General features: G+C 48.8%; 1 protein-coding gene across 4 annotated transcripts in view; it reads right to left on the bottom strand.

Moving 5' to 3' along the window:
- The window catches only part of LOC112235085 (alpha-ketoglutarate-dependent dioxygenase FTO), a 237,323-nt gene that overhangs the window by 136,116 nt on the left and 89,091 nt on the right, over positions 1-12,116 (bottom strand). Inside the window, exon 9 of one of the 4 annotated variants that reach the window (XM_042331036.1) lies at positions 8,941-11,689. The exons of the other annotated variants lie outside the window; for them this stretch is intronic. Coding sequence (XP_042186970.1) covers positions 11,650-11,689 — 40 coding nt within the window. The 3' untranslated portion in view covers positions 8,941-11,649. Of the gene's footprint in view, positions 1-8,940; positions 11,690-12,116 lie in introns of those variants that run through there. 4 annotated transcript variants of the gene reach the window in all.

Here is a 12,116-nt window from a genome sequence, read left to right as displayed (position 1 = left end):
CTCCAAGAGACATTTATCACTGTGGGATTGATGACCCATTACGCAGGCAGCCTTTGTAAAAAGAAGTGAAAGTGAAGTGATATCTCTCTATCCTACATCTGTACTGAAGCCATCCATTCCTCTGTCAGGAAGCACCGTCGTTACAACTCTAATTAACAGTCAGGATATTCACCTAATACAATTCATTCACTGGGTGAATTCTGGGATCTGCCGATTGACATCTTGGAGGAGAAAAATATGTCCTTTTTCTGTTAATTGCAAGGATGGGAAGGTGGAATTCTTGGATGTGGATAGGCCTGTTTCTACACTCTGTCAAGGACTGAGCAGTGCCACATTTCAACAAAGATAATTCCCACTAACATCCACATAAGGACAAGCCCTAACGTACACATATGAACACACAGAAGTGAATGTGTCTGCATTTACATACGTTGATGTGTTACAGTACACACTCCACACACACAGTCCTCCCACACACACTATGACAGTAGGTGAGGGTAAAGGTCTGGCCACCTGCCTGCTGTGTCCCAATGTCGCTAGCTGTAATGAACAGAGACAGCTTGGGGACCGCCTGCTTGTCTACATTACAAAACACACACACACACACACACACACACACACACACACACACACACACACACACACACACACACACACACACACACACACACAAACTATGCAGGGCTAAGCTGCTGCTTCAGGGGAGGCATGGGTGACGGGGCGGCAGAGATGTCCCATACAGTGACAGGCAGGTCCTACCTGTCTACCCATGTAACCCCGCCTTCATACACCCCCCCCCCACACACACACACACATCCCTGCTCCCCCCATCCTGACCCTGTGTAATTCCTCCAGCACCCATGTGCTGACAGGAGCAGCTGCAGCGGCTACAGCAGACAGATGAAATGTTCATAACTATCTCCTCCAACTTACATCTTCACCTTCAGGATCATTTACGACCCACCTGCCTGCCTTGGAGAGACAATATGCCATGGAATGAAGGGTTCCAGTGGTGTATGGAGGTTATAATTAACACTACAGGGTGGAGGGGGGTGGGTGGAGGTTATAATTAACACTACAGGGTGGGGTGGGTGGGTGGAGGTTATAATTAACACTACAGGGTGGGGTGGGTGGGTGGAGGTTATATTTAACACTACAGGGTGGAGGGGGTGGAGGTTATAATTAACACTACAGGGTGGGGTGGGTGGGTGGAGGTTATATTTAACACTACAGGGTGGAGGGGGTGGAGGTTATAATTAACACTACAGGGTGGAGGGGGTGGGTGGAGGTTATATTTAACACTACAGGGTGGGGTGGGTGGGTGGAGGTTATAATTAACACTACAGGAGGAGGGGGTGGGTGGAGGTTATAATTAACACTACAGGGTGGAGGGGGTGGGTGGAGGTTATAATTAACACTACAGGGTGGAGGGGTGGGTGGAGGTTATAATTAACACTACAGGGTGGAGGGAAGTGGGTAGAGGGGGGGTGGGTGGAGATTATAATTAACACTACAGGGCGGAGGGGTGGGTGGAGGTTATAATTAACACTACAGGGCGGAGGGGTGGGTGGAGGTTATAATTAACACTACAGGGTGGAGGGGTAGGTGGAGGTTATAATTAACACTACAGGGAGGAGGTTATAATTAACACTACAGGGGGGGGTAGGTGGAGGTTATAATTAACACTACAGGGTGGAGGGGGTGGGTGGAGGTTATAATTAACACTTCAGGGTGGAGGGGGTAGGTGGAGGTTATAATTAACACTACAGGGTGGAGGGGGTGGGTGGAGGTTATAATTAACACTACAGGGTGGAGGGGGTGGGTGGAGGTTATAATTAACACTACAGGGTGGAGGGGGTGGGTGGAGGTTATAATTAACACTACAGGGTGGAGGGGTGGGTGGAGGTTATAATTAACACTACAGGGGGGGGTGGGTGGAGGTTATAATTAACACTACAGGGTGGAGGGGTGGGTGGAGGGGGTGGGTGGAGGTTATAATTAACACTACAGGGTGGAGGGGGTGGGTGGAGGTTATAATTAACACTACAGGGTGGAGGGGTGGGTGGAGGTTATAATTAACACTACAGGGTGGAGGGGTGGGTGGAGGTTATAATTAACACTACAGGGCGGAGGGGTGGGTGGAGGTTATAATTAACACTACAGGGTGGAGGGGTGGGTGGAGGTTATAATTAACACTACAGGGTGGAGGGGTGGGTGGAGGTTATAATTAACACTACAGGGTGGAGGGGTGGGTGGAGGTTATAATTAACACTACAGGGTGGAGGGGTGGGTGGAGGTTATAATTAACACTACAGGGTGGAGGGGTGGGTGGAGGTTATAATTAACACTACAGGGTGGAGGGGGTGGGTGGAGGTTATAATTAACACTACAGGGTGGAGGGGGTGGGTGGAGGTTATAATTAACACTACAGGGTGGAGGGGTGGGTGGAGGTTATAATTAACACTTCAGGGTGGAGGGGGTGGGTGGAGGTTATAATTAACACTACAGGGTGGAGGGGTGGGTGGAGGGGTGGGTGGAGGTTATAATTAACACTACAGGGTGGAGGGGTGGGTGGAGGTTATAATTAACACTACAGGGTGGAGGGGTGGGTGGAGGTTATAATTAACACTACAGGGTGGAGGGGTGGGTGGAGGTTATAATTAACACTACAGGGTAGAGGGGTGGGTGGAGGGGGTGGGTGGAGGTTATAATTAACACTACAGGGTGGAGGGGTGGGTGGAGGTTATAATTAACACTACAGGGTGGAGGGGTGGGTGGAGGTTATAATTAACACTACAGGGTAGAGGGGTGGGTGGAGGTTATAATTAACACTACAGGGTGGAGGGGGTGGGTGGAGGTTATAATTAACACTACAGGGTGGAGGGGGTGGGTGGAGGTTATAATTAACACTACAGGGTGGAGGGGTGGGTGGAGGTTATAATTAACACTACAGGGTGGAGGGGGTGGGTGGAGGTTATAATTAACACTACAGGGAGGAGGGGGTAGGTGGAGGTTATAATTAACACTACAGGGTGGAGGGGGTGGGTGGAGGTTATAATTAACACTTCAGGGTGGAGGGGGTAGGTGGAGGTTATAATTAACACTACAGGGTGGAGGGGGTGGGTGGAGGTTATAATTAACACTACAGGGTGGAGGGGGTGGGTGGAGGTTATAATTAACACTACAGGGTGGAGGGGTGGGTGGAGGTTATAATTAACACTACAGGGTGGAGGGGGTGGGTGGAGGTTATAATTAACACTACAGGGTGGAGGGGGTGGGTGGAGGTTATAATTAACACTACAGGGTGGAGGGGGTGGGTGGAGGTTATAATTAACACTACAGGGTGGAGGGGTGGGTGGAGGTTATAATTAACACTACAGGGTGGAGGGGGTGGGTGGAGGTTATAATTAACACTACAGGGTGGAGGGGTGGGTGGAGGTTATAATTAACACTACAGGGTGGAGGGGGTGGGTGGAGGGGGTGGGTGGAGGTTATAATTAACACTACAGGGTGGAGGGGTGGGTGGAGGTTATAATTAACACTACAGGGTGGAGGGGTGGGTGGAGGGGGTGGGTGGAGGTTATAATTAACACTACAGGGTGGAGGGGTGGGTGGAGGTTATAATTAACACTACAGGGTGGAGGGGTGGGTGGAGGTTATAATTAACACTACAGGGTGGAGGGGGTGGGTGGAGGGGTGGGTGGAGGTTATAATTAACACTACAGGGTGGAGGGGTGGGTGGAGGTTATAATTAACACTACAGGGTGGAGGGGTGGGTGGAGGTTATAATTAACACTACAGGGTGGAGGGGGTGGGTGGAGGGGGTGGGTGGAGGTTATAATTAACACTACAGGGTGGAGGGGTGGGTGGAGGTTATAATCAACACTACAGGGTGGAGGGGTGGGTGGAGGTTATAATTAACACTACAGGGTGGAGGGGGTAGGTGGAGGTTATAATTAACACTACAGGGTGGAGGGGGTGGGTGGAGGTTATAATTAACACTACAGGGTGGAGGGGTGGGTGGAGGTTATAATTAACACTACAGGGTGGAGGGGGTGGGTGGAGGGGGTGGGTGGAGGGGTGGAGGGGGAGTACATGGTAGGTGTAAGTGTTGGCGTGTGTATAGGGGGGTGGGTACCTCACATGTCACATCAGGCTATTCAACGATACGGTAAGACTAATTCCATACTACCCTTACCCCCCTACCCCCACCAGACCATCCTGTCACCTTAAACAGAACACTCCACCCTCTCTACTGTACAGAGACACAGACAGACAGAGAGTTAGAGAGAGAGACACACACACAGAAAGACATACAGAGAGACATAGAGAGAGACAGAGAGACAGAGAGACAGAGAGACAGAGAGACAGAGAGACAGAGAGACAGAGAGACAGAGAGACAGAGAGACAGAGAGACAGAGAGACAGAGAGACAGACAGACAGACAGACAGACAGACAGACAGACAGACAGACAGACAGACAGACAGAGAGACAGAGAGACAGACAGACAGACAGACAGACAGACAGACAGACAGAGACACACAGAGAGCAAGAGAAAGAGAAAGGGGGATCCCGTCAGAGACAGAGAGGCTACTCTTAACCACACTGTGAGCCTCCAGAAATCACTGTTATTAACCCTCCTATTACTAATAAAACATCCCAGAAAGTAGCCAATTACAGATCCTGCCCCTTTGAAACAGGAAAGCTTTAGTTCAGAGACCTATTTCATTTACAGAGAGGAAAATAACTTGCTATAAGAGGCTGATTCCAAACGCTTCATTGGCTAACCTTCATGTACTGGACAGTCACTCTACTGGAAAGACATACTTGAATGTAGACAGGTGTTCCTGGTTCTCTGGTGAGGTAAAATACACACTCTTCTCCAGTCAATTCCTCCACTGGCCCATAATGCCGTGCTCTTGTTTGTCAGTTCACACCCCTGCCACACACCCTCCTCCCATCATGCTCTCTGGTTTGGTGTCTGACCAGAAATAATGCCCATGGTTTTCCTGAGGACCAGTAAAACAGGCCCCAGCCCGCCCTACCTCCCTCCTTGTGTTCACTTTGTCTTTCTTTCTCCAATCCCTAAATGCTGTTTCCATATTAAAAGCAACACTTAATGGCTTGACTGTCTCTGCAACAAGTGGCCCTAAATGTCTGTGGTGCTTTAATGACATTCTTCTCTCTCTCTCAACACTGTGTTGCATCGCCAAGCTATTACTGTGAAAAGCCTAATTATGAAATGACTGTTTCCATTAAGAGCTGGGAGCAATTTTACACAGCTGTGATTTTCTTCACCATTCAATTCAAGGGCAAATAGTGCATTTAGCAGAAGGGGTGGCAATGGTACATGAGGTACTACCCACTGAAACAGGCCCATTAGTATGGCTTCCACATCTACCCTACAAAATGAGGCTAACCATGTATCTCATGGTGTGATTAGGCTGTAGCATTCAGTGCCAGACCAGATATGTATGTGCAGGCATAGTAGGTGTAAACAGGTTTTGGGCTTGTCTTATCTGCATAGATGAATAAACAGTTCCTCTTCAAAGGAACATTCCAACCTGACTGAATCAGACGTGTTCTCATGTACTTTCCAACCACGCAGCCAACAGGAGGAGAGAGTTAAACGTGCTGTGGGGCGGAGTCTGACAGCACAGAGGTCGTGTCGTGCATAGCTGTATTATTGCTAAACGGGCGGGTGAATACATGGGAGAAATTTACAATCACATATCACACCTCAACCACCCAGGCCACAGGCGCTCTGATAGCATTGCACGCATACTGTCAGACAGACCACACAGGCGAGGTTTAGATAAAGACAGACAAATGACACAGCTTTTTGAGATAACCATCACTTTCACATTAATTCTAGTCCCTGGATGATGATGATGATGATGAAAGACACAGATGATGTGTTCTTATTTCTTTTCTCCCTCAGAGGGGTAGAGGGTAAACATAACAATAGTACTGAGTGTGAGAGGTGGAGAGAGGGAGAGAGAGGTAGAGAGAGAGGTAGAGAGCGGTAGAGAGAGAGGTAGAGAGCAGTAGAGATAGAGGTAGAGAGCGTTAGAGAGAGAGGTAGAGAGCGGTAGAGAGAGGTAGAGAGCGGTAGAGAGAGGTAGAGAGAGGTAGAGAGAGGTAGAGAGCCGTAGAGAGAGGTAGAGAGCGAGGTAGAGAGAGAGGTAGAGAGAGAGGTAGACAAGAGAGACAGAGAGTGATAAGGAGGTAGAGAGAGCAGTAGAGAGAGAAGTAGAGAGAGAAGTAGAGAGAGAAGTAGAGAGCGGTAGAGGGAGGTAGAGAGAGGAAGAGAGAGGTAGAGAGAGGTAGAGGGAGGTAGAGAGAGAGGTAGAGAGGTAGAGAGAGCGATAGAGAGAGAGGTAAAGAGAGCGGTAGAGGGAGGTAGAGAGAGGTAGAGAGAGAAGTAGAGAGCGGTAGAGGGAGGTAGAGAGAGGAAGAGAGAGAGGTAGAGAGAGGTAGAGGGAGGTAGAGAGAGAGGTAGAGAGAGAGGTAGAGAGAGCGATAGAGAGAGAGGTAAAGAGAGCGGTAGAGGGAGGTAGAGAGAGAAGTAGAGAGCGGTAGAGGGAGGTAGAGAGAGAGGTAGAGAGAGAGGTAGAGAGAGAGGTAGAGAGAGCGATAGAGAGAGAGGTAAAGAGAGCGGTAGAGGGAGGTAGAGAGAGGTAGAGAGAGAAGTAGAGAGCGGTAGAGGGAGGTAGAGAGATGTAGAGAGCGGTAGAGAGAGAAGTAGAGAGAGGTAGAGAGCGGTAGAGAGAGAGGTAGAGACCGGTAGTGAGAGGTAGAGAGAGAAGTAAAGAGCAGTAGAGAGAGGTAGAGAGCGGTAGAGAGAGGTAGAAGTAGAGAGCGGTAGAGAGAGAAGTAGAGAGCGGTAGAGGGAGAAGTAGAGAGCGGTAGAGAGAGAAGTAGAGAGCGGTAGAGAGAGAAGTAGAGAGCGGTAGAGAGAGAAGTAGAGAGCGGTAGAGAGAGAAGTAGAGAGAGGTAGAGAGAGAAGTAGAGAGCGGTAGAGAGAGAAGTAGAGAGCGGTAGAGAGAGAAGTAGAGAGCGGTAGAGAGAGAAGTAGAGAGCGGTAGAGAGAGAAGTAGAGAGCGGTAGAGAGAGAAGTAGAGAGCGGTAGAGAGAGAAGTAGAGAGCGGTAGAGAGAGAAGTAGAGAGCGGTAGAGGGAGAAGTAGAGAGCGGTAGAGAGAGAAGTAGAGAGCGGTAGAGAGAGAAGTAGAGAGAGAAGTAGAGAGAGAAGTAGAGAGAGAAGTAGAGAGTAGAGAGAGAAGTAGAGAGCGGTAGAGAGAGAAGTAGAGAGAGGTAGAGAGAGAAGTAGAGAGCGGTAGAGAGAGAAGTAGAGAGAGGTAAGAGAGAGAAGTAGAGAGCGGTAGAGAGAGAAGTAGAGAGCGGTAGAGAGAGAAGTAGAGAGCGGTAGAGAGAGAAGTAGAGAGCGGTAGAGAGAGAAGTAGAGAGCGGTAGAGAGAGGTAGAGAGTGGTAGAGAGAGAAGTAGAGAGAGGTAGAGAGAGAAGTAGAGAGCGGTAGAGAGAGAAGTAGAGAGCGGTAGAGAGAGAAGTAGAGAGAGGTAAGAGAGAGAAGTAGAGAGCGGTAGAGAGAGAAGTAGAGAGCGGTAGAGAGAGAAGTAGAGAGCGGTAGAGAGAGAAGTAGAGAGCGGTAGAGAGAGAAGTAGAGAGAGGTAGAGAGAGAAGTAGAGAGAGGTAGAGAGAGAAGTAGAGAGCGGTAGAGAGAGAAGTAGAGAGAGAAGTAGAGAGCGGTAGAGAGAGAAGTAGAGAGAGGTAGAGAGAGAAGTAGAGAGAGGTAAGAGAGAGAAGTAGAGAGAGAAGTAGAGAGCGGTAGAGAGAGAAGTAGAGAGAGAAGTAGAGAGCGGTAGAGAGAGAAGTAGAGAGCGGTAGAGAGAGAAGTAGAGAGCGGTAGAGAGAGAAGTAGAGAGCGGTAGAGAGAGAAGTAGAGAGCGGTAGAGAGAGAAGTAGAGAGCGGTAGAGAGAGAAGTAGAGAGCGGTAGAGAGAGAAGTAGAGAGAGGTAGAGAGAGAAGTAGAGAGAGGTAGAGAGAGAAGTAGAGAGCGGTAGAGAGAGAAGTAGAGAGAGAAGTAGAGAGCGGTAGAGAGAGAAGTAGAGAGAGGTAGAGAGAGAAGTAGAGAGAGGTAAGAGAGAGAAGTAGAGAGAGGTAGAGAGAGAAGTAGAGAGCGGTAGAGAGAGAGAGAGAAGTAGAGAGAGAAGTAGAGAGCGGTAGAGAGAGAAGTAGAGAGCGGTAGAGAGAGAAGTAGAGAGCGGTAGAGAGAGAAGTAGAGAGCGGTAGAGAGAGAAGTAGAGAGCGGTAGAGAGAGAAGTAGAGAGCGGTAGAGAGAGAAGTAGAGGGAGAAGTAGAGAGCGGTAGAGAGAGAAGTAGAGAGCGGTAGAGAGAAATAAAGAGCAGTAGAGAGAGGTAGAGAGCGGTAGAGAGCGGTAGAGAGAGAAGTAGAGAGCGGTAGAGGGAGAAGTAGAGAGCGGTAGAGAGAGAAGTAGAGAGCGGTAGAGAGAGAAGTAGAGAGCGGTAGAGAGAGAAGTAGAGAGCGGTAGAGAGAGAAGTAGAGAGAGAAGTAGAGAGAGAAGTAGAGAGCGGTAGAGAGAGAAGTAGAGAGCGGTAGAGAGAGAAGTAGAGAGCGGTAGAGAGAGAAGTAGAGAGCGGTAGAGAGAGAAGTAGAGAGAGAAGTAGAGAGAGGTAGAGAGAGAAGTAGAGAGAGGTAGAGAGAGAAGTAGAGAGAGAAGTAGAGAGCGGTAGTGAGAGGTAAAGAGAGAGGTAGAGAGAGAAGTAGAGAAAGGTAGAGAGCGGTAGAGAGAGGTAGAGAGCGGTAGAGAGAGGTAGAGAGAGGTAGAGAGAGAGGTAGTGAGAGGTAGTGAGAGAGGTAGAGAGAGAAGTAGAGAGCGGTAGAGAGCGGTAGAGAGAGAAGTAGAGAGAGAAGTAGAGAGCGGTAGAGAGAGGTAGAGAGAGAAGTAGAGAGAAAGTAGAGAGACAAACTTTTGGCGAGAGCACGTGAAGGAAGGAAGGAAGGAAGGAAGGAAGGCAGACAGGCAGACAGACAGAGCTGGCTGGCGGTGGTACAGTAGCTATATTATCCTGTTAAGGGGATGAGGAGCAACAGAGCGAAGGAGAAGATGTCTGAGATGTTGTCTCTGATTAACCTGTCCCCTCCGATGACAATTACATCACAGAGCTCTGTTCAACAACTGCCCTCCCACCAACACGGCAGCCAGCCCGACCACCCGCCACCCCCTTCTTCCGGGGCCACACCAGCCACACTAATTAAACAAATGAGAGCAAAGCTGTACACAAGTCATTAATGAACAGATAACGAACGCCGATAAAGTTTGGTGTCACATGACATGAGATCCCCTCTCGCCCCTAACGGCCAACAAATCAGCCTATCATGTGAACTACTGGTTCATGACATCCATTCAAGTGACACCCACCTCTTGCCCTGACTATGTACATCACCCTGTGATGATATGTGGCTCTGGTCATGAAGGTCTGGACTAGACAGAGGTGATGACAGGCACACGTTGTTGAGGATTAAAGAGACTGCTGTAGATAGATGACTGCTAGTCGACTGGCAAACTGCTGTAGATAGATGACTGCTAGTTGACTGGCAGACTGTTGTAGACAGATGACTGCTGTTGACTGGCAGACCGCTGTAGACAGATGACTGCTGTTGACTGACAGACCGCTGTAGACAGATGACTGCTGTTGACTGGCAGACTGCTGTAGACAGATGACTGCTGTTGACTGGCAGACTGCTGGTGACAGATGACTGCTGTTGACTGGCAGACTGCTGTAGACAGATGACTGCTAGTTGACTGGCAGACTGTTGTAGACAAATGACTGCTGTTGACTGGCAGACTGCTATAGACAGATGACTGCTGTTAACTGGCAGACTGCTGTAGACAGATGACTGCTGTTAACTGGCAGACTGCTGTAGACAGATGACTGCTAGTTGACTGGCAGACTGTTGTAGACAAATGACTGCTGTTGACTGGCAGACTGCTATAGACAGATGACTGCTGTTAACTGGCAGACTGCTGTAGACAGATGACTGCTGTTAACTGGCAGACTGCTGTAGACAGATGACTGCTGTTAACTGGCAGACCGCTGTATACAGATGACATCTGTTGACTGGCAGACTGCTGTATACAGATGAGTGCTGTTAACTGGCAGACTGCTGTAGACAGATGACTGCTGTTGACTGGCAGATTGCTGTAGACAGATGACTGCTGTTAACTGGCAGACCGCTGTAGACAGATGACTGCTGTTAACTGGCAGACTGCTGTAGATAGATGACTGCTGTTAACTGGCAGACCGCTGTAGACAGATGACTGCTGTTAACTGGCAGACTGCTGTAGATAGATGACTGCTGTTAACTGGCAGACTGCTGTAGATGGATGACTGCTGTTAACTGGCAGACTGCTGTAGATAGATGACTGCTGTTAACTGGCAGACTGCTGTAGACAGATGACTGCTGTTGACTGGCAGACTGCTGTAGACAGATGACTGCTGTTGACTAGCAGACTGCTGTAGACAGATGACTGCTTGGCTACAGGTCTCTTTGGAGGTCTATGGAGACTCCCCTTGGGTTAGGGTTAGTGTCAGGGTTTTCACTCCTCCCTTGTACTTGATTGAGGAATTAAGGTCACTAATTAGTAAGGAACTGCCCTCACCTAGTCGTCTAGCTGTTCATTGGAAGGAAAAATGTGCAGACCCTAGTCCCTCCATTGCTGCTATGGGTGTATGTGTTAAAAGAAGGTTGTTTTCTGGTAGTTAGTGGACCCTGCCACAGTATGGGGCCTCTCCCTCTGGGTCCTATAGCTGCAGCAGCCTGGGCTCTGTCCCTCGTCATTGTGGAACAAGAAGAGTACCATCTTTCAAATCCCATCTGGGACAGGGGATCCCCGTTGTTCCTCTCTCTGGGTCCCACCCCGGCGAGGGGGGACACAAAGGACATGTCATCATGGTGGAGGACACAGGAGGGGGGAAAAAGACTGTGCCAAGTACAGACCTACAATAGATCAGTTTCAATTACCTTTTTCAAAGCAAAAGGACTAACAAATATATGCAATTATTACATAACTAAATAGTTTGAGGAAAAATATAGTAGTCTATTTATTCATGGTAAACTAATTAGAAATGACAATGATGGTCATGTTGAACTGAAATAAGACGTGTGGAGAAAAGCATTGTGTAGTCAGGAAGTGTAATGGTTTGAGGTCATGCAGTTTTCCATTGGAAGATGAACTTCCGAGCCCCTGGAATACAGCAGCCCCTTGATTTATGCAGTCGAAGCTGTCCAACTGCTTCCCAGGTCAAAGGTCATCGGCTGCTGCCCACTCTCCTACCGTTCTGTCCACACACACACGCACACACACACACACGCACGCACGCACACACACACACACACACACACACACACACACACATACGCACACACGCACACACACACACACACACAGTGCTCTGTGCATACCAACCGAGGGGACAGGGGCTGCCGTGTCAGCCAAAAACCCTCCTACTGAGTCATAAACACCTTCTCTTACCCTCTCTCCTCCCCTCCTCCTCCTCTCCTCTCCTCCCCTCCAGAGGAAGGCTGGGGCTGCACTCTGTTGATCTTACACTCCACACCCGCCCCACACTCCTTTTACACAGAGCCTGGTAAGAGAACAGAGGAGAGGAATGAAAGGGAGGTAGTAAAGAGAGCGAGAAGCAGAATGAAACCAAACAGAATGAACCAAACAGAATGAACCAAACAGAAAGAACCAAACAGAATGAACCAAACAGAATGAACCAAACAGAATGAAAGGGAGGTAGTAAAGAGAGAGAGACGCAGAATGAACCAAACAGAATGAACCAAACAGAATGAACCAAACAGAATGAAAGGGAGGTAGTAAAGAGAGAGAGACGCAGAATGAACCAAACAGAATGAACCAAACAGAATGAACCAAACAGAATGAACCAAACAGAATGAAAGGGAGGTAGTAAAGAGAGAGAGACGCAGAATGAACCAAACAGAATGAACCAAACAGAATGAACCAAACAGAAAGAACCAAACAGAATGAACCAAACAGAATGAAAGGGA

The sequence above is a fragment of the Oncorhynchus tshawytscha genome, linkage group LG12 (genome assembly GCF_018296145.1).
Source record: "Oncorhynchus tshawytscha isolate Ot180627B linkage group LG12, Otsh_v2.0, whole genome shotgun sequence".
Classification (NCBI taxonomy): domain Eukaryota; kingdom Metazoa; phylum Chordata; class Actinopteri; order Salmoniformes; family Salmonidae; genus Oncorhynchus; species Oncorhynchus tshawytscha.
This window is presented reverse-complemented; position numbering and strand designations above follow the sequence as displayed.